The sequence below is a fragment of the Crassostrea angulata genome, chromosome 4 (genome assembly GCF_025612915.1).
Source record: "Crassostrea angulata isolate pt1a10 chromosome 4, ASM2561291v2, whole genome shotgun sequence".
NCBI lineage: Eukaryota > Metazoa > Mollusca > Bivalvia > Ostreida > Ostreidae > Magallana > Magallana angulata.
In genome coordinates this window covers 45410463-45434682 of record NC_069114.1, presented here as the reverse complement: position 1 = coordinate 45434682, position 24220 = coordinate 45410463, and the positions used below count along the sequence as shown (strand labels likewise).

General features: G+C 33.0%; 1 protein-coding gene across 1 annotated transcript; it reads right to left on the bottom strand.

Annotated features, from left to right (window-relative positions):
* Nucleotides 1–921: 921 nt before the first annotated feature.
* Nucleotides 922–18663, bottom strand: LOC128180830 (beta-arrestin-1-like). Its single transcript, XM_052848986.1, has 13 exons — nt 18261–18663; nt 12421–12451; nt 12239–12299; nt 9275–9519; nt 8119–8178; nt 6651–6718; nt 6022–6142; nt 3452–3536; nt 3103–3181; nt 2696–2842; nt 2378–2464; nt 1698–1808; nt 922–1473 (listed from the first exon to the last, which is right to left on the bottom strand). Exons 1-13 carry the CDS (start codon nt 18299–18301, stop codon nt 1365–1367), a joined length of 1245 nt encoding a protein of 414 aa, XP_052704946.1. The 5' UTR covers nt 18302–18663; the 3' UTR covers nt 922–1364.
* Between the last annotated feature and the right edge of the window lie 5557 nt (nt 18664–24220).

Genomic DNA, 24220 nt, shown 5'->3' with positions numbered 1-24220 from the left:
GGTGCCAATGTTTTTACCCGGTTGGTGGAGTAGTTCCAATGTTTTTACCCGGTTGGTGGAGTAGTTCCAATGTTTTTACCCGGTTGGTGGAGTAGTTCCAATGTTTTTACCCGGTTGGTGGAGTGGTGCCACTGTTTTTACCCGGTTGGTGGAGTGGTGCCACTGTTTTTACCCGGTTGGTGGAGTGGTGCCACTGTTTTTACCCGGTTGGTGGAGTAGTTCCAATGTTTTTACCCGGTTGGTGGAGTAGTTCCAATGTTTTTACCCGGTTGGTGGAGTAGTTCCAATGTTTTTACCCGGTTGGTGGAGTGGTGCCACTGTTGTTACCCGGTTGGTGGAGTAGTTCCAATGTTTTTACCCGGTTGGTGGAGTGGTGCCACTGTTGTTACCCGGATGTTCTTTTGTATTCATATGTGAACGACATGCAGCAAGTTTATTCACATTGTGTTTTTTTTTTTCTACGAACGTAAAGCAATTCAAGATAAAAACCATGATGACACGGTAAGACTGATTATAATGCTTCAGCAAAGCAGCTGCTCTCTTAATATCTGTTGTATTACTCCCTATAGGGCTAATTTTTATTAAAATATTCTGTATTTCTTATTTTTATCATGTTTGTTACTTTAAGGGTATGTTATTTTCGATGAACAAAAAAGAATGTTTCGTTGTATGTATTAACTACGAATCAACACCTAAATTCGGACAACAAGTATAACCTTTGGTAGAAAGTATTTACCGAATAAAGAACTATGTATACAGCCTTTGTTATACCGTATACTTAGAGAACTCTTGGTGTCTTAAAATTTATTGATTTAATTCTTTGATTTGAGTATTTCAGGATTCTTAATATTTAAGAATACCATTCGTTAGTTATGAACCATCAAACCATTGTAACAATTTACTTGCAAGAGACAACATAAGTTTCAAACAGTTGTATTTTTTTTTAATTTTCATTATTTTATAATTGTCAGTAACATCACATTGACATGAAACACAAAGTTGAGAAATAAGCGATATTCTTCTATCCTATAAATAAGATATATACAAATGCTGGTTATTCACCAGCATTATATAAAATTTCTGTAATTTGTTTTTTTTTTGTTACTTTAAATATTCTGTAGCGAATCTGTAATCAATCCAGACAAAATGAAATAGAAATGGAAAAAAGTAATAGGCATCAAATTTATTTATAAATGTAAGTATATCATTCGACTCAGGTTGTTTGTAAACATATTAACAAATACACAAGAAAGAAATTTTAAAAAAATCATACAATAAGTAAATCAAAATATAGTGTCACAACAGAAAGACAATAGGCCAGTGTGAGGGAACATAGAGTGTATATTTGGTTTAATTTTCATATATCACTTGTCGTTGTTTTCCCCGGGTATGGGGTCCTTAAAGCTCTCGGGCTCAGCAATAGGCGCTCTGTTAAACTCTTGAAATACCAAGTCATCATCGATTATGTCTTCACTGAAAAATATATAGGTACTATTATGATAATAGTTATTGAGAAAAAAATCAAGTACAAGTCGCCTTGTCGGATGAGAGACGATTAAGTTGTTGGAATTTCGACCGTCATTTTTTACGCTAAAATGTTTTTTCAGCCGTTTCACATGCAAAAACGTCTCCTTTAAAGCAAGTTAATTGCCAATACATGTATATGCATGTTTTATCCAGAATTTGGAAACCATTACCTAGGAATAATGGGATCGTCAGCTACAGAACTTCGATAGCTGTTTGTTCTGGTAGAGGGACTGTCTGGCATCGGATGTGTCAGAGTAAACGGAAGTTCTAAAATGACGTCACTAAAACAAACAAATATTTCATTTTCTCTCTGATGTACAATTGTGCTGCTGATAAGTTTCTGTATTCATTCATTCATTCATTCATTCATGCTAAAACATGCTAAAACAAAACAATAGTTTTGTCATTTTTGATGAGTTCTGCACCGTTTAGGTATTGGATAAAAAGAGCACTGATCATGTTATAAACGAAAGACAAATAATTTTTGATGCAACACCTTGTTCAATGATACACATACCAGTCTGAGAAAAAAACAATATTAAGGAAGATATGATCAACATTTCTTATATTTAAATTCTTCTTTATAAAAAAAATACTGAAAAGGATATATATTTTTTTCATTACTATATTTCGAAAATGAAAAAGTACCTTTCATTTTGCTTTATACGCATTGAAATCACACTACGTTACTTTATAAAGTGTTGTATTATTTATGTCACACTAATTTAACACATACTTCATGTTACTAAAGTGTATCTAAGTATTGAATTGCTTGAATAGTCTTTTATATTAATGCAAGGCACCCATAAATCATTACATTAAAATACTGTTTTGCTGTGTTTTCACTCACTTGCTTCCGAATCCAAGCACTAGCTTGATAACCACCTTGTAAGACACAATGATCCCAGCGTTTTCCTTTTGAAGACAATTGGACATCCTATTTTGAAATATGGATACCATTCGTTTTACACATGCATTCAAACTTATGACTTGTTTTTTGTTTTCGGTCTACTCACTGCAATTGCATTTCCAACACAAATTGCATTTTTTTATTCAAGTGCATAACACGTGTTACATTTTTAATTAATAAGTACACATTATACCTATTTAAACTCTAATACCAAATAAACTTAAACATCTTTCCTAGACTTTACACCGTGTTACCTACTTTGTTGAACATGCCAGATTTGTATCCTCATGCTTAAGTTTCCCGTCCAGAGCTATGCCTCGTTTGTCACGGTTATTCTCCAGTAACGGCATCAGGTGGTAGGTCTTAGCGAACCCCGTCTGTCCGGCTCTTATTGGGAATCCCTCTCTTATAACACCAATATTATGTTTAAAAAGTACCATTTTTCTACTTTTATGTAAATTAAATCATGTAACTTTTCGTGATGTTTGTAATTTGCTAGGGGCCAATATAATTAGTATTAAAAATCATCAAAGTACTCATTGACTGTTCAGTTCTAGAACTTTCATTCTATTTTATCTTATTTGTTGTTTATTTGATGTGAAGTTGATAAAGCTACGAATTACTGACAACAGAATTCGAGTGTGTCAATGTGACTTCTAACTTACTGACTGTTCAGATCTGGGACTTTTATTTCCTGTTCTTCCTCACAAAGCACGTGCAGTGTGACCATTGTCTTCTGTACAACTGAAAAGTCAGGTAGGAACAAAGGGATGTGTTTAATTGTTTTATAGTACATGTGGAGCATGCATGAACAAATCCGCTTGCACGCTTTATCAAATACTTATTATGCTTTAGGGGGGAAAAATTGAGAAAAAAGACTCTTTTGACGGAAAATTTACAACATGTTTTTATCTCTTTAGTTGTAACTTCTTTATTTCTTTACAGTGTTAAAAATTTATAAAAGGGAATCATTATTAAATAAACAGAAGTTTTCTGCCACTGAAATAGCCTTACTATTGAGTTTAATCTTCTTAATGGTCTTGTTGGACGCATTGTCTATAGAAATATGGACAGCCACGCTTTCCCCGTGGTAGTATTTCTTGCAAAATGAAAAAAAATTCAGTTTTATTGCACCTTTATCAGAATAGCTAAAATTTGAATGCTATTTGTCAAAGCAAGTGAATGATGCAGAGTTTACTATCATAGGTTAATATATACACAAAGCTAGAGATACCATTTTTGTGAACCCTTGTAAGATATGCTAGACTGTTTTAAGCAGATTTTTCTCCTCTTATTAATTTGCTTTGAGTATAAAAACAGTAGGCCACCTATCTTGTGTTTGTCAATTTGTTTGAAACTGTGTAAGTTCTCTTCAGCTATTCAATACTTAATTTTTGATTTGTGATTTTTAGAAATACCGTTACTTATCCAAAATGGAAAAATAAAAAATTGAACAATTTCAATCAAATCGTTACCATGCCCCTTTTATATTTTGGCTATAACTCAGTTGATTGTTAAAACACGAATTAATCTTATTTCAAATTAATGACATAAAAAATAGCCTTATCATAGCTACTACACTTGTGGCACGAAATGCTGAGTAGCAAATGCCACGTGCACGATGTAAATAAAACTTCATGTTACAAATGCTAGAAAAGTTTATTTGTGTATAAAGCGTGCTAATAGATTTAATTTGAAAACTTGCTTGAAACTGGAGTTTCATTATTATATTTAGTCAATGTAAACAAAACACGTAACAAAGATATATTGGCTGTTTATCTCGCTTAGAACTTGACAAGTGGCATTAGAAATACATCGTGACCGTACTTCTTATGATGATTTATTTTCATTCTCGTCTTCAAACGCATTCACTTCCGTTAAATTATACTTGATTGTTACTGTATAAGTGTTAGTATAAAAATAGTGCCTGTTTGGAAGGGTAAGAGTTGAAATTGACACCCCGAGAAAACCAATGTCAACCGACGCGAAGCGGAGTTTGACAATGGTTTTCGAGGGGTATCAATTTCAACTCTTACCCTCCTAAACAGGCACTATTTATTTTATTATACTGAATGTCTTTAATTTTAAAGAAAATTTAACTTATTTTATATAGGAATGACGTGAATTTTATGGCGAACCGTACACGCATAATTTACGCGCATGTAACAATTCGTTATGTTACCTGTTGCCAAGTGCGTTGATAACGCTGGGGGTAATAATATATAAATAGTGCCTGTTTGGGAGGGTAACTGTTGAAATGACACCCCGAGACAGCCATTGTCAACCGACGCGAAGCGGAGGTTGACAATGGTTTTCAAGGGGTGTCAATTTCAACAGTTACCCTCCCAAACAGGCACTTTTTATTTTATTATACTGAATGTCTTAATTTTAGCGAGAATTTTACTGCTTTTATATAGATTTGAGGTAAATTCAACGGCGAACCGTACGCGCATAATTTACGCGCATGTAACAATTCGTTGTTGTACCCGTTACCAAGTGTGTTGCTAACGCTGAGGGCAATAGAACGGATTACCAACTGCGTCTAAACCAATCAGATTTCAGTATTTAACATGAAAGTATAATAATATACAATTATTTAATGCTTGAGCAGTCAATAGACCAGAATATTTTTCCCGAGGTGCAGGGAACAGCTCAGTATGATCTATTGCCCGAGGCTAACGGCCGAGGGCAATAGATCATACTGAGCTGTTCCCTGCATCAAGGGAAAAAATTCTGGTCTATTGACTGTTCAAGCATTAAATAATTGTTTTATTACCTAATTCCTTTTTTAGTTTTCGGGGTTTACAATTTGCATATTGCAGATGGTTTTCGTGCCATTATTCAATATACTCAGATTTTTTTTCCATCTTTTACATACACAAAGCCTGTTGCATGCATTATAACATCTCAATTTAATATTAGTTTACTCAAAGAAGGGGGAGTCTTCAACCCATTATAGATTTTCATTAGTCTTTTACCTCATATAAAGCATTAAACCTGTTGATTATTTGATACTCCATTTTGATAACATTGTATTTGGTTTCACCAAGTACTAAAAACAGCGTCTATGTAAAGGAATATACATTCCCTGAGAACTATCGAAAGGATATAACATTAACATACCCGCGTTCTGAAATACATGTACGTTGCCGGTCCAATAGATCGCAGTCTATTGACCGGCGGTCCAATAGATCGAAGTCTATTGACCGGCGGTCTAATAGATCGCAGTCTATTGACCTGCAGTTCAAAATAGACGCAAATATTTAATTTGTAATAAAACAACAGAATCCCTTTGATTAGGTAATAAAATGGATTATTAACTGCGTCTAAACCAATCACATTTCAGTATTAAACATGAAAGTATAATAATAGTGTATATTTTATCATAACATGCATACAGAACTTGTAATAGTAAGATAATACATGTAAATTTACATATGATTATACTTTGATTTTTTATCAACTAATTATCTATGTTTCTCATTGCATGTCCATTGAATACTCGTTCATTACATGGTGTTATAAACGTTGCTTTGCAATGGTCTTGTTTTGCTGTGTTGCTAAATTGCTTTACAGTTTGTTACCTCCTTTCCTAGTGAGGCATCCAGCTTGATTCCGTTTTTATTTATCTCTGCACTGGGCGGAGGAACCCTTTCGTCACTTGGGGCATACGTCAGCTTACGTAAAGCCATTCTCACCGTAGTCCTGTCAAAGTCAGTATGCGTAATGCTTTTATACGGGTAACTTTTAAATTGTCATATTTATAACTGTTTCTTTTCTCACAGTTGAAGCATGTACACAACAGCCTAGCGCAATGGGTAGAACATTAAATAAGAATCTGTAAGCCTGGTTTGAATCCTGATGGGGCTTTTATAATTTTTACTTTTCCAAATATTTATAATACATAGTTTTTGGTCATAAGTTGTGAAATTTGAAAATTCTAAATCAGTGAAAGCATTTTGATTAAAATGCACTTTTTTCTTCGCATTAATATTGACATGTGTCCCATACCATCTTAATTTGTTATATTCATTAAAAAATGTAAAATACACAATTTCTCCATGCATCACTGTATATATGTTTATAGATATTTCCAATAAACATCAACTGCAGCCTTCGTTTGTTTTTAAGCTTCAGGTGCCCGATTATTTCTTTTATTTTCTCTGTTATTGCAGTGTGTTTTGTTAATCAACGGGAATCAACAGTAACTTACAATTTCTCTGGTTTGTCATCCAGACTCTCAGCAAGATGTGTCTTAAGTTGATAGTCAACACCACAGGGCTTGAAAAGTTGATTTTAATATAGGTCATTTGATAGAACACAATAGTTAAATGCATTTCCTTTGTAATATATTATCTTTCTAAGATACAGTCAACTGAACATAAGTCATATAATTTCTTCAATAAAAAGGAATTTGTTATCACAAGTCCTGCTCGAGGTCGTTATCAACTTTCAGCTAAATTTAATCAAATCCATTGTTTGATAGTTATAATATACAATTATCACTAAAACAATAGATAATAATAAATAAACCTTAGAATAACAATTATGTAACTGTATATATAAACAAATATAATTATATAAAAATGATGGCTACTTTAAAATTAAATTGAACTTATCATTTAAAAAATAATAGCGACTTTTATATTATATAAATAGTGCCTGTTTGGGAGGGTAACAGTTGAAATTGACACCCCGAGGAAACCATTGTCAACCTCCGCTTCGCGTCGGTTGACAATGGTTTTCGAGGGGTGTCAATTTCAACTGTTATCCTCCCAAACAGGCACTATTTATTTTGTTATACTGAATGTCTTTTTTAAAATTTTAAGAAAATTTTACTGCTTTTATAAAGGAATAACGTGAATTTTACAGCGAACCGTACGCGCATAATTTTCGCGCATGTAACATTTTTTAATGTTACCCGTTGCCAAGTGCGTTGCTTACGCTGAGGGTAATAGTAAATATTATTAACTGCGTCTTAACCAATCAGATTTCAGTATTTAACATGAAAGTATAACAAAAAATAATATTGTCCGCAAGGAAATACATAGGAAACAAATTTTAGTAGACTTTGAAATATGTTCTCTAGACTTAAAGAAATAAAGCGAACTTTTATCGTACAAATAAAAAAAACGCAGTTTTTGGTTATTGTTTAACATGGCTAAAACCTTGCAAATTCCCAAGTTCCGCGAGGGACACGTCTAGAAACTGACTCGTCAATAGTGATTGTCGCTTAGGTTCTTGATGAAATTATGATTCATGGTTTTTGGAGAGCTTCGTGGTCTTAATGATTCTAATTTGTCTTCAGAGACTCCCCGTCAGACAGCGGCTAATTTTCAGGTCGGACGTGCGAGTTCTGAATAATCTTTGATGATTTTTTTCAAAGGTCAAAAAAAAAACAACGACAAGAAAATGGTGAATCTAAATTTTTGTTTTTGGTTACAAATTGAGGAGAGAGCTTTCGAATACGTAACTTTCGAGGACTGCTGGGAATTTCTTGTAGAGTTGAAATAAGTTAAGCTTTAAACGTGATGAAATCCCTTCATTAACCGATCTCTTCAATCATTATTCAAGAAAATACAATTGCTAAGAAACGTAGAATACTCGAATAAATCAAAATTCTAACATTATAATATAAGCTATTTTAAATTGATGTGACGCAACAAGTGCGCGTTTGTTACCTTGCCATCTTCCCCTGGGGATTGCTGTAAAGTGACAGAACTCGGGGTGTTAGGAGGAATCTGCAACGAATCACTTTTATTAGGAAAAGCATTAATGTAGTTATACACACAAGAACCTTCTTCCCAGCGTGTATCCAATAGCATATAATATACTGTTGGAACATCTAACTATGCTGATCAATTGGAATTTGATGCCGAAGCCGATGACAACTCGGTCTAAGATATTTCTCATTGTTTGGTAGCAAGCGTTCATACATCTATTTCAATTGTAGAAAGCTCATTAATTTTACATTCAGTTGCTCCTGGACTAACAGCCGTCAATACGCATAGTGCATAGTGTGTAGAGTAATGAATGTCAGTTATCTAACCTATCTGCACTCTGAATAAACGTTCTGAATGAATGTCCTGAACACGTCATCCGTTACTACGTGAAGCTGGTAGTGGTCAAACGAAATAATTCAACATGCATTTGATTACCTACATCTTCGCCAATTAAATGATTTCCAGTTTGGTAGTTATAGAAATGCTTTTAACCGGGTTTTACAAATATAAAATTCAGTTATTGAACCGGTTAAAATGGCGGCTGAGCGGGTGGGTCGGCGGCTGCCAAAAGGATATCACTATTGTACCGATACAGTTTTCAAGGATAGGAAGTTGGTGTTTTGCAGATCACATGGATATATATCAGAGATGTGCATATTACTTGTATTTGATTTACGAGCTGTTAAAACATTTTCTCGCAGATATTGCATATATGGTACACCATCATTTCAACATATTTTTGTACACTAACATGTTTTTCACGTTAAAAAAGCTCTAGGTTGTCAAGGTTGGTCACAATTTATTTATAGCCAGCCTGATTTGGAGATTCCCAGTTTAACAGCATTCGGTGGTCAGTGTAAAAATCACTGGGTTATAACCCACTGATTGAATCTAAAGGGCGTGGGCAGATTTCTTGTAAAACATTTATGAACATCATACTTTTGCATACAACGAAAATTAAAATGTCCAATTTGTCTGTTAAACTCATTTACTGATCAGAGAGAGTTTGTAGTTAAGCAAAACAGTTCTTAGATAAGCAAAACAGTTTGTGAAGAAGAAAAACAAAATTAACAGTGTGTTGTCTGTAAAGGTGTTTACATGTATATTTTGTTACCTCAAAGAAGAAAGGATACGCGTTGGGTCCAAGGACTCCCAATAGTTTTTCTTGCAGTGGTGTCAAGGGTTTTTGTTGTTCAACAACTGGTGGGTAAGCTTGAATCGTGGCGCTGAATAAGTCCTTCCGAAAGGACAACCCTATGATATCCAGATCTTCTCTTCCATATCTGAAAGCTCCAAGGACTTGCACGTAAATTTTCTTCGAATCCTTTACACATTCCGGATCAACCAAAACCACACCGTCTACAAAATGATGAATTTTTTACATTAAACTCGATTATGTTATTTGTTTGGGTTTTCGTTTACTTGCGCATGTAAGAAATTGTTCATTTATCAGATAAACATTCAAGGAATGATCTATATAACAATTTTTTCTCGTATGCTAAAATTGTCGTATCTGGCAAGCTACATTGTCTTGAGTAATCCCCATTGACATTTCTAATCTGACCAAGATCTCGATAGCACGCGGATCGGTTTCGATTTTGAGGACTTTGCGCGATAACTTCCGCTTAACTCGGATTTTACAGACCATCACTAGAGAAGAATTCTTTTTAATGTAGTGATACAACCTAATTAGCCAGCAGAATGCATTATACCTCTTCATTCACAAACATTTCCAAGAATTTTGCAAACACAGTGCAATCTCTGATTCTGTCAAACATTACAAAAATGCGAGAATGGAGAACATGGCCATGTTTGTGTACTTTCCAGAAATCCGTTTTAGGTTGAACACGTAAAAATCCGAATCAGTGAGGATGAAGACACCCAACTGTGAACTTTATTAAGGAAAATCTCCAGTATTTGTGAAGTCTATCTATCCGTTCATGTCATTTTGTAAATACGGCATGTTACACAGACAATCACTCTCTGGTATATTACCGATACATTTAAAATGCTAAGACAAGACACAGAAATGCTTTTAAGGTACTAGGGCCTAAACATAGATAAAATATTATTTCAAATAAAATCAGCAGACCCCAAACTGCTGTGATGTATTAATGAAATAAAAAGAAGTTTTTACAGTATTATTTGCAGTTACAATTACTTTGCTACATTTTGTATTTAATCAGAAAATAAACTTTTCACCACATCAAACCAATGTTACAATCGATGTTTCACAAACATGTCTTTTTTTCATAGGGCTAGAATTATAGGATATGTCTAAGAATAAGTTGCATAATCTTGTTAAAAACATTTTTGCGTTTACGATTTCTTTTGTTTGTTCCTCTGAGTGACATACATGTATTTTCCAACATTCAAATACATAAACACAGGTTAGTAAAATAAGTGATAGATCGATAAACACTGATTTTTCAAATGTTGTATTATAAAACCATACTTTATACTTGTAAAGGGTAATATTCAGTTAATTTGTTTATTCATAAGCTATTTCAAAAATTCTCTACTTGTTGTTGTGAACATTTTGATCGTGTTGCTTCGAATTCATCATCAATTTTTTTTATATTCACATGAACGTAAACTGATGGAAGAAACGCGAGTTCTTTCCTATTGATGTTGGTAAGATGTACGTGCTTTCCTGATCGTATTCTATTTTGGTATAAGCTCTTTACAATGAAGGTCAAAAGGACTGGTATTGAAGGTCCGCTAATATGGACATGACTGGTTGACATAGCAGCATACGGTCATGACATCGGCTTTGTGTCCATTCAATATACTAATCGGACTATAACAATATCACGACTACTTTTCTTCATATCGAAACCCACTTGACTGCCGTGCTTGGAGCAGCCTATTAACTTGTTGTAGAGTGCATATGACTCCCGTATCCTAGCTACTTTAATTAAAGTCGACTCAATTGCAGTTATTCTCTGGAGAATTACGTTCGTTATATTCAATGTTCAGAACTTAAAAAAAAACACAGTGAGAAATAAAACAAGAAAATATTCCTTGAAAGAACATACAATTGTTTTATTGACGTGCTTAATTTAATTTTTTTTTTTGTTTTTTTTTTGTTTGTTATAATTCTTGATCAAAGAACTAACATAGGTGTTTCTTTTTCAATATTTTCGGTTTACTAATTGTTTAAAAGGTTTGGCGAAAAAGAATGAAGAGTTCTATTACCGCTCTGAGGGGAAAAACAAGAAAATTCCATTTTTTTTTTCTTTGATGAATCTTCATTACTATGTCCAAATAATGCATTAGAATGGTTAATTGAATCCATTTTCAATTTGGGGCTAGCAGAAATTAGTTCCGCCTTCATAAGGTTTGGTGTCATTTGGTACGGTATCATTAGCACCTCAATAAAATTTTTGCCATTTGTACACTTTCTAGATTCACCATGATATCATTTATGCCGTCATATTTTCCTTAAAAACTGTGCAGAGGTAGTATAAAAATAAAAAATTATATATGTGCATTTTATTTTCTGTTCCATGATTTAGATATGTTGATCTGTTTTGGAAATTTGGTAAGACCATATAAGATTCTTGTAAGGTGACATTTTTTATCGGAGTCTGTTTTCCATCGGAGTCTGTTGGTTTTTTTAAACTGTTCTATTTTGTATTTCAATTTGTTTTTGGAAAGTAGTTATTCGTTTTGCATTAAAAGCTTTTCGGCTGCAAAAACAAAGCGTTTTTAGTTTTAAGTGTGCTGTTTTAAATGCAAAGATGTGTTTTGGTAAATTGGAATGGTTGACTTTAACTTTCTAATTCTGTTCTTTTTTTATATTGTTCAAACATAACCTCATCGGCTCTGGATTTGATCATTTTTTTCGTATATTTTTATTAAAATCTTTGACAAAAGAAAACAGATAGAATTATACACTATACATGTATATCATATTCAACCATAAGAAAACCGAATTCTTGACCTAAAAATTTTTTATTTTTTAATTTCCAATTCGCAGCATGTGTTTGGGTCACTGGGTTTGCATTGTCGAAATTATAATGAATTAACTTAATATTTGTTTTTAAAGATGATTTGGAAGAAGTCAAGTACTCACCTATCGGATCAACGTGGGTCAGGTAATCCAGGAAGTCCCGCTTACCAAGGAACACCGTCACCTAGCAACAGCAAAATCATCCCTTAGCAACCGATTTTACATCCGCTTAAAATATGTAAAATTAAAGGAAAATTTATTAAATCTGAAGACTTTTTTCTTTGTATCTAAAATAAGGTACTTACTCTTCCATTTAAGCTACTCTTCTTGAATATTCTGTTTTAAAAAAGAGAGAGATAAATAGTTGTATAAACAGTTAGGACATAAGGTAATTTGAATGTAATGAATTTCAGTACCTGTCTTGTTTTTGGGGGTTGGGTGATTTTTTTTGTATTTGATTTCTGTGTGTTTGGGTTTTTCAGATTCCATTGAATCATTTTGATAGAAAGAAAACATATAAAATTTTTAATAAAATATACTGTAAAGGTACTTTTTCGATATTGCCAATCTCACAAAATAAGCATAAATTTTATACTCTAAGACAGTTTAATATTCAAAATAAAACCAATAATTAAAAATCTTAATTGACAATCAAACCGTTCCCCTTTATAGGTAGACGGTTGTTAATAGCAAAACACGTTTTGACAGAGCTTAGATTTCAGACCTGGAGGTTTTGTTACTCATTAAAGACACCGAGCAAGAATGCAGCACGATCACAATTAATTAAACTAATGCATCGTCATAATTAAAAACTTTGTATTTCTCGATTTTTGCGATGTAAACTTTTCTTTTAAATTTTGGAAAGTATCGCATTACATTACCATTATTTGTAATGCTGAATTTGTGACATTGCACATTTCAAGCATTACTTTAAAAACATTGCAATGCATTGTCATTACTAGTATACATTAACATTACCCCAAGCCTGACGGACACAAATCTAAAAATCAACATTACTTGATGATGGTAAGCCGAACAAACCTTCTACCTGGCAAAGCTGACATATATCAATAGTTACCGAAGGATATGTACGATGATAATTTGAAGTAGATAAAGCGAATGTGGCTCTGTTCAGTCAAACACAAGATATTTTGAAACGTCAAGTACCAGTGTCATCACTTCTTATTCAGCTTATTGTATAAAAAAGCTGAAAGAGGTCAGAAGGTCTTTTAGGGGTAATGGATAGAAGGGGGGGGTGACATTGGTATTCTGTTCTAAATCTGCTGGTTAAAATAGAGTTTTTCTAATGATTTTGAACCTCGTTTTCCTTTGCGCAATTACAATTTTGCCTAACTATGCGCTCACTTCATCATTCACCAAACTGATGCAACACAGTTTAATCATGTTGTTCATCTAGTATAATTGTTCCTTCTATTATCAAAATTAAATGCATGAAGGGAGAGTCGTGCAAAAATGCTATAAGCGACGTGTGTACTTTGGAAATTTCGTGCATTTGAAAGCACGGGAAACATATAGTCATAATTAAACATAACTATACTGTAGAAAAAAATTTTCATGTAATTTTCTTTCATCATTCTTGCAGAATAAACATTTGGGAGCGTTCTGAGTAAATATGTTGGCCAAAGTGACGTCATAATTATTCTTTCGAATTTCCTTAATTTCGGTCGTTCAAAGGGAGTTTTTCAATACATCTATTTGCATAGAATTATAATTTATGTTGAATATAATCAAAGAGTCAGATATCTCTGTGCATGTACACACTTTTAGAAGAAAAAATCAAAATAAGAAGATAAAATAATGTACCATAAACAATTCAACCCTATTAACGTTTAGTCTCTGTGGATATAATTACCGACAATACACTTTCTTTTCTTCTCACATGTTGTTAAATATCTCCTTAGATTATTTAATTACGTAAGGGTATGAAATATAACAGCATCATATGTTTAACTTAGCGTTTTTACCGACAGGGTAGCTAGTTGAAAACAGCTCTGCAGCAAAAAAAAAAATAGCAATGCATGTATTAATGTTAGGACCGATATCCGCAGTAAGCATAGTTCAGGTGCTTATAAAGAATGATCGACAATATTTTAATTACAACAACCCTATGCTTTGAAACTAATACTTTTTCATAAGATATTTTTTCTAGAGTCACAATACAAATCAACTTTAGAAAATAAATCTGAGAGGAGAGAAACTGACCTTACCGCATCCATAACCATAATAAAATGAAAGACGTGCGAGTATATTCTTAAGAAAGATGATAATACATGGACGTCCTAGGTCAAACATCAGAGAGGAACGTAGTTTATTAAGCCTCAATCTGAATTATTAATGTTTCGATAATAATTCGTAATTGACAAAACGTGTAGCTCAGATCCAATTGCCATAAAATAGAGAGAGAGATATTTCTTCATGTCCCAAATGAAATTAATCTGACCAAAACAAAAGGACAAAAATGAAAGCGAGGGTTTTCTTTCAAATCAATAGAATTTGAACATTTCATCCGAAATACTGATCTACTTTACAAGACACCAATTTTACAATTATCATTCGGTATTCAGCTAATGATTTATTTCTGATGATAATGGATGTGTTTATATCCAAACAATGTGTTCTAAAAGCTAATGGAGCTTTCTGAAACTTTCCAAGAGAGATATTAATTCAATACCAACAATGGCAAACTGTAATCGAATTTATTCATCAAGACCAAATTAACTTATGTGTTCAAAACCACCTGCTCTTACTAATACTCATGCCTGTAACCAACGACTTGTTCAGCAGTCAGATCATGTGCGATATGATCATACCTTTAACGAAATCGCAACATCACAAATATCTTGTTTAAGAGATCTTTTCACGAGTTAGACACCGGATGTGTATTTGTTTATATTTCATAAGAAACTACTTCTAAAAAGCATGAACATTGAAAACTGGTTTGTTATCTGTAGGTTTGGTAAAAAAAATACCAAGGTGTCAACGGTGGATTTATAAGGTTAGACCATTTTGACAAATGCATTTTTCCGTCTGCTGAAATATTTTTTTAAAAATAAATTTAGAGTAAATCAAATGATCCCAAGTCGGTGGAGTGAGTCTTGAAAAAATAGATTGTCTTTGTTGATGTAATCAAATATTGCATCAGATGTCTATGCTATATCCTTATTGTCGCTTCAATTAGAAAGGTTTACCCCTAGATATGACGCCAGGTTCCTACCCCTTTCTCTTAAAAAGGTTTATGCGTATAATTACATACAACAAATGTATATCATAGGACATATATCTAAATCACAAATGCAGAGGAATCCGCAAAAGTTATTGCAACCCGTAACTAACATGTAACTGCAGACGGAATTGTAAACTAATTTCTCTTAAACTGGTAAATTAAGTTTATTGTGACTATTAAAGCTACTTTAAATTACTAACAGTGAACTCCACATTCTCGCCTAGAAAAACAAAGGAAATATTTGCTTCATTAAAGAATTAATAACTATGTACTGATGAACCAAAGTTTGATTTAATAAAGAGTACACGTGTACTTGTTTTTGCTATCGTTCCAGAAAAACATATTTTCTCATCAAAGAGCCCGGGTATCAGTAGTATCAGTACTTTCATTTTTCTTTTCCGGAATGTCAGGAATCCATCGTGTTATAATCAAACAGTGACATGCGGCGTTGGTGCCTAGTATTGTACCAGTCTCATTTTTCATTTGATTTGAAATCGCAATTTATCAACGGTTTCTCAAAACACAGAAATGATTGAATTCTGTCCTTCAAAATTCGAGTTGCAATTCCTCAAAATTACTGTAGTGATCTCATTTTTTTCGTCGTGCTTCTCCCAAGGGGAGATACGAGTGACAGTGTGCCATTCGCAGATATGATCCCACAGATACACTTTTGTTATTTAAATTGCCATACAGATACTTTTAATCAACTTTTGCATCTACGTGTATCTAGACTGAGGTCTTCAATTAGTTACCACCCATGTCCCAAATGTAACATACGAATGGAATTCGGCTATCTCAAAGCAGACAGAATTCAGATAGCTCCGTGTATTGATTCCTATTATTTCAATACATTACAAATTATAGACCTCATATATGTGGCCAACTGCAACTTCAAGGTCAGAACTAACTATATCACAAGGTCGTGATCAGACGTCTGTCCTATGAAGCCATGTCATGACATGGGCATAGTTTTATTTCCAAACTGCTTTTTTATGTATTTCAAAATTTCAATGAATTAAATACAGTTTATATAATTTCTTATTAGTAATTTAGTAAAACAAAATAACATAAATTATTGGCAAGCTTACTTTTAGGGTATATGCTTCAAATTGTTGTGCTAAAGTAGCTTTTGTCTTATTTGGTTATAATTGTTACACTCCCCCCCCCCCAACCCCCCCCCCCCCCCCCCCCAAAAAAAAAAAAACTGACTATAGACAGCGGTCATCAGTAAATTACTTGCGTGATTTTCGATATTGTAGATATGCATTTGAAATTTGAAGTGATGCTACCAAATTGCTTGTAGCGATAATAATATCGAATGAGTGGAATGAGAAATCTTTTGACCATTTTCTGAATCTTAAAGAATCTGATGGCACTAAATTATATGTTATTTTCTCTTTAAAAAATATATAATCGTGTATTATGACTTTGTATGACATAGAATTGCAATGGTAATCAAATTACATTTTAATCTGGATTACTAGATATTTTTTATTGTATTGTACTAGATATTTGTTTTGTTATTCGAACCACTTTTATTTTTGAACAATCAAGATTCCAACTTTTTGAGAGAGTCAAAAAATTATCAAGTTTGGGGCCGTTTTTATAGTCAAAGCGTATATTATGACTTTCAGGTTTGAAGCTGAACTAGATATAAACTTTTTTATGAATTCAAAAAGGTTATTGGTGAAAACAGTCTTGTATAAACTTTAAATAACAATGCATGTACGAACATAACCCGAGTGAATACAAAAGCGTTGACTTCATTAACAACTGTGGCTCTTGGTGTCCACTCTTTATTTCATGACATCGTTACTTTGTACAAAATCTAACAACGCTAATTTCCTACCGCCCAATGATTGGTACCATCACGCATGACGATTCGTCAATGCTGGATAAGCTGCGTGCTACAAACCATTTGTTTTTCTGGCCTTATTTTCCACGTATTATTAATCTAACTAACGTACAGTTTTTTAAACATGTTATTTCTAAAATTGTCAAAACAGCAAAATTATGAACAGAGCACTACCCTAAAAATCTGATTTTTTTAATTTAGATATATATTTTGAAAGGACTATATATGATAAGGGCCTAAAATGGCCCCCTTAAATGAACATCATCATTTTACTATCATTCTTTGTTTTCTTAGTACAGATATATATGTGATGTGTTTACAAAATATTCATTTTGGTTCAAGTGCCCACAATTTAGAAATACGACATTGTAAAACCAACCTTTTCCCGCCATTTTTGCATTTTTAGCGTAAAACAGCTTGTTTTCAAGCAGTTTTTCATTCCGAAAACATAGAGCCCATTCTTGAACAAATAAAATATTTTAATCAGAGATGTATCTAGCCAAGACTAATAAGTGACAAACAAATTTTCCTTGTTCAAGCATGCGCTCTATATTTCCCATTCGTTAATAGATAAGAAAAATGTAAATTTTTGGCTGATTTTGATTGAATTATAAAAATGGCGTCACTTCTGACGTCATATACTGCCAGTGAGTGCAAATAAATCAAATAAATAAATGAAAAATATATTTTATATCAACTCTTCTAAAAAATTAGTTAACATTTTATCGTACCCGAAACACTTAAAAAATGGCGAATTATGGGGGCCAAATTTAACTCTTATCATATATAGTTCTTTGCCATATGAATTGGAATTTCAAAATACAAGTGAATTTTCTTGGATTTTATTTCGAAGTACATGTAGAAAGCCATGATATAAAAACTTCTATAATCATGCATTATGCACTATATGAATATAGGTTAGTCTATAGCTAAAGTTCTGCTTTCTGTCTATAAAGCTACAGTAAACATAATCATTATAGTGTTATAAAAGAGTATAACTGAAAATATAAATTAAGATTTTAAACTGCCGCTGGTATGTTTCTAACCTTAACGGTTCCGCCGGATCTTGAAGCTCTCCCTTGGGCATATCGTCACTGTGTTCCTTGTACCACACACCTGACTTCTTGGGGTATAGTGGCAAAGACTACCAATACTGGATAAGTAATCAAACTCAACTGGGGAATTCAATGTTAATCAAGGTTTTATTCATCAAAACGTAATCACTTCAGTAGATGGTAATTATCCAGTAAGTCCAAAAACGATACCATTACTGATAACAATCAACACCCAATCTCGGCCAGCATTACTTAAGAGAATGCCGGATATGACAGAGTCACGCATCCACTCCTGGTATATGCGGTGAGTTTCTCTTTATACCAGCTGGAACGATCGAATACCAATTAAGAGGTAGCCTCGGATCTCAAGCCTGAGTGAAAATGACTCCAGTGTTCATACGAACACACTCAGTGTATACTCTCAGTGCTCAGTGTTCAAGAAGCGCCTGGTGTATTCACGGAGAGAGTGTACCTTTGTAATTTCGTAATCCATATTTCATGTTTGGCTCCACAGACCACTTCTGCTAGATTGTATGCTTGATAATATATGCATGAAATTTAATTACGTTTTTAACAGCGCAGGTATTACAGTAAGGAACAAGGTTTTTGATATCGCAAGCGATTCCTTTGTGCTTGGCTTCCAGGAAATACGGTTGCTCTAGCAATAAAGTGCATATATTCTGTCTGAAGTTACCATCACAGAAGCTAAAAGTACCCGCGGTTAATTCATACTTAAATACATACCTATGTATCACGATAGATGAAAACCAATATATGGCTGATCGACAACCGATTTACAGATGTCAACTATTTTTTTTTGTACTTTATAGTATCCTTCGTATCTTAGACCAAGTCGCGTTTATCCATTTTTTATTTGACCTAGGAAGTGGCGAAACAATCAAACACATAAGCGCTTAAAGAATACAAGATGTTTACAATAATTGTTTACAAAATACGGTTAACCATCATCAGTATAAGTAGAAACTGTTGCTTGAAATGGGGAAGATTTTTATAGAAGCGTCAGCCAGAAACAGAAATGACTAAATAGAAGGTGTATTTAAGGAACTAAAATTATAAACAAGTCATATCGAAGTAATTACTCAATTTTCATTAGTACCTTTACATTTTCGTTTCATTTTTCCTTAAAGGTTATTAATTACTAAATAAGTGCAATGTCGTGATTGTAATAAGTAATACAACTGATACTTCTGCTGAGATTTATGATCTTTGTAATCAACATAATAAAAACTCGTACGATAAGAACAATTACGTAATTGCTAGGTTTTTTAAATTTCGATACACGGTGCTATTTATTAATGAATATTTTCCCCCAACAAAATCTCTGAAAATTTGTACTTAGTTGATTATTAAGTGTCTAACCGAAAGGGCTTTTTAGAAGATTTAATTAATAATACATACAGGAAAGGCATTATTTTGACTGCATGAATGGCAAACTTTAAAAGAATACTAGTACCGTACGATCTAATATGAATGTGCTCAAAATTGCTAAATAAATAATGCATTATTATGACTTTGATAACGCCAATATTGGTTTGTTTTAAGTGTGCAATATTATTTTTCCACAATTTGGGTTGTTTTAATTACCTAAATTTAGTAGCAAATCATGCGAACGGGCATCCGATGTACATATATCTACCAATACTTTCATGATAATAATTTCAATCCCAATCTTAACCTTTTGAGCTTCATATAACTATATTTATCTATAGTTATAGATAACTTTAAAAACGTTCGAATTTTTGCATCTTAATATCATAGAAGGAAGGCCCCCTGTGACAAACTCCAATGGTAGCGTAACCACTTACAACTGAAAAAAAAACCAGAAAAGGAAGTTAAAAGGTAACTTCAAATGTGTCGAATTTGACGTCCTCTAGCGGACGAAAATGGACTGTGTCGTCATTAGGCAGACGGTCAGCTGATTAACAATCTCACCGACGCTTCCCGCGTTTTTTCCGGTGTGCGGTTTCCGTAGTATTGATAAAGTAAAGAAGCTACTGCCAAGGTGGATTTGAGTAGATTAGGATCTCATACAGCATTTTTAACATCCATATTTGTAGCATAGCCACATCACGAGTAGTAAAAAGTAACACCCCCCCCCCCTTTTAAAAAAAAACAACAATACCAATACCCTTGTCTAATGAAGTTCGCCCAAGAGAATAATATTTACCTTTAACGTCAAAGTTTTAAGTTCATTACGCAGTAGATCTAAATAAAGAATTACTGGTTTATATAGTTCTTCTCATCACATTTAAATCATAAGAGATTTATGTAACTAATGAATGGTTATTTTTATTTGAATTTTACACCAATTTCTGGCCCAGAATCTAAAAAATGCAAATTTTGAATGATTACTTCATTATCTTTTATTAAAGTATTTGATGGAAATACGCAGTTCAATACAATACACTAATTTTTTTTTTAGATACAGTCATACGCTGCAGAATTCCTACCACATTACTTTAACAGTTGTTATATTTATTGCTGAAGTGACGTTCCTTATATAGGTCAGCTACGTGAAACTTGAGAGAAACGCAATTAAAATACTGTATAAAATTAACATTAAAAAATATTAGAAAACAGTACTAGCTTTAAAAAACATACAGTTTGTGAACCAATACCAGTCAAGTCTGTCGATCTCTTTGCAACTACATAAAAGTCCTGAATATCAGGTAAGGTTACTTTCTTTGCATTACATTTTAAATCATTTATAGTATACCACAAGTTATTGTTTCGGTCACATTTTGTCGATTTTTAATGAAAATAATTATACCTGTCAATTAAGCGTAAATACAATCAATAAAAGGAAAAAAATCCATGACACAGCATCTGTTTTGCCATGAGAAACTCACAGGAACGAAAACAAATTTCTTACGGAGATTTATATTGGGGAATGTTTACATCTTTTCCCAATTTTTGAAATATTCGGGACACCTTGCACAGTTGTTGAACGTTTTCATCCGGTTCCTTCATGTTGCATGCAATGAAATATCCCCGTAGACTATTTTTTTTTTATCTGACAAGCTAGAGGGAACGTTTCAAAGAAGAAGTATTGGGAAATGTTTCCTAATATTGAGTGAGCATCGTTTGAACCCCAAGGTATTTGTTCATATCGAATCACATATAAAAATGTGCTGCATAAATATCTTGGGACAGAGTATAGTTACAGTGAATATAATGGTTTGTTGTAAAAAGAACAATATTGTTTTGAATAAAATAGGTATCAAAGGAAATGATCTAATTGGTTAAATTACAGTACATGTACTTTGGATGTTGATGTTCTTACAGTAGTGGTTTGGACCCTCAAACAAGAACGCTTCCATTGAATAGAAATACAACATTAGACTACTTAATACAAGTGCACTTGAAGTACGCACATGAACTTCATGTGGATGAAAATCCATAGCTGTCTCTATACCACTGATGCTTGATAACTATAAGTAAGGACATCACACTGCATTATTTTGAATTTTCATTCTCTTATTTTTAAACGGGTTAAAATGTTGTACACAAAACCAACTAAAACTGATGAATTTCTTAGCGAGGTTATAATAAAAGACAAAAAGTGTTCCATTAACAGACTTCGTTAAAACGACTTAAATTATCTCATACGATATCTCTATAATGAGAAAATATATCATTATCTCGTTGTTAGATAATTTCTCGTCATTACAGAAAACTATCTTTATATTATGACATAATGATCTCGTAATTTGGAAAAGATTTGTGATTATGACTTAGTTATCTCGTAATTATGTAACAAAAATGCTATTTTCTATTTTTTTTTTTTTGGCATAATTAACATCGAAAACTACAATGTATGAAGAGGACATTATAGAAATTTGCTTAAATTTAAAATAAACCAATAATATGATATTGCTATGCTTATCAAACTGTGCAGTGGGGTTAATAAGTTTCAGAATAATAAAGAGGAAAATGAATCGCTAACGGTTAGTCCAACGGGGAAAATGTAGTGAACATTTGCAGGGTGCACTGTCTATATTGTACAAACTTAGAACAATGAAGGACGTATGCATTAAATAGCTTGTATAAATACATTTGGAGTGGGTACAATATGACTGAGATGAAAATTCCGAAAGATGTCGTATATGGGATCCTTAAAGTGCTAATTCCTGTAAGAAGATCGCAAATTAGAAAGACTATAAATAAAGGAAGTGGTGACCCAAACTTGGCATGGCATATAGATGGCTGCGATAAACGTAGAGTAGCACTACAAGGATGTATTGATTCCTTGGTTGGACAGAAGATGAATATGGGTGGGGGAAGGAACCATAAAAGACAACGTGATGGAGTATGTCGTGATGACAACAGCTACTTGTTGTTGATTACTTGCAATTTCTTTGTAGACAACTGTATAGATGAAGTCCACAATATTTGGAACAAACGTTGCCAGCAAATGACATGAAGTGGTTGAGGCCAACGGTCTGTAATGCTAGACGACCTGTCCTCTTTATAAGAATCAACCGACCATCTTTATTGAGTAGAGAATAACAAGTTCTTATCTGTGAGAAGGAAACAACACCAAAGTAGTCACGTTGATAAAACTGTACCAGTGCTTTGTTCATTACTTTATATGGAAGAAAACAAAATTAGCGCACAAAACATAGATACGGAGGCAAACGAACTTTTTATTTCAAACTTTTCGTTTTGAATTAGAATTATTGTGATTACATTAATTACAATACAAAGTCACATTTTATATTTGTCGCTTTATGATGAAACGACATTAGATTGATGTTTTGAGTCTCATTAAGAATGCTTACTTAAATTATTGTTCATCAAATCCAAAAAGCCAAAGTTTGTCCGCTCTGTCAATCTTTTCATCTCTAATAGAGATCAGTTACTCTTATATTTAAACAAGGAAATGTGTTGGTTGGTTCAGATTGAAAATTTCTCCTCCAAGACCACTCACAGAGAAATGTCAAAACATTTTTAGAAACCGTGATGCAGAGATTTTTAAAGTATGTTCAAATTACAAACACCAGAGTTAACTAGTTTTTGCCATCAAGCAGTATATGTTTGCATTTAAGTACAAGCAAACTTCGCTCCGTCCTTGTACTTTGGTTGTCTACAAAACATAATGAATGAGATAGGCTTTGTATAAAAATAATCTACTACTGTAAAATTGCAAATACAATAATATGAAAGGCAATGGAAGGATACTAAAATGCAAAGGATTGTAATTGTCTTAACTTCTAAAAAGAAACAATTTGAATTGTATGGTACACGGAGAATTTTAAACAGTTCTAAGAGTTGTTTATCATAGTTTTAACAATTGTGAAAGTATGTTTATCAAATATACAATGTTTTGCAATAGCAAATGATCGATTTCATGATAGTTTACACAACATAGATTCTTGCGTTAACTGTGGTTTACAGATTGAGCTATATATAGATTAACGTTGTCAACTCTACTGTAGATTCCTTATTTTACGCGAGTACTGAATTCTGTTTTTCCACCGTTATACACTGAACGCGATTATACAAAATTGCGAAAGCCGAATATTTATTATAGTTTCATTTAGTTAAAATCTATCCGAAAAATAAAAGCAATATTTTAGATTCTGTGAAATGGGGTTCTTATGATTTTGTGGAAATTTATTCCGGGCGTTAATTAGGAATCTACAGTAGTAAAACTTATAGTCGATAGATCTAGTTTTTTAACACTGAAACTATTCCTTTCTCAGTTTTTGGTGAATTTGGCGTGTCATAGAAATATTGTTGAATGAATAATTGATACTTTATAATAAGGAATGCAAAAAAATGTAAAATATTGCACGTGTTATGCATTAAAACCTTCTACAAGGTCAAGTTGCAACACTGTTTTTAATCTTGGTGCAGTAAATTGTAATCTTTTTTAAAAAAGGATGGCAATATTTTACAAAAATAAATGAAGTATTCTGATAAATTTT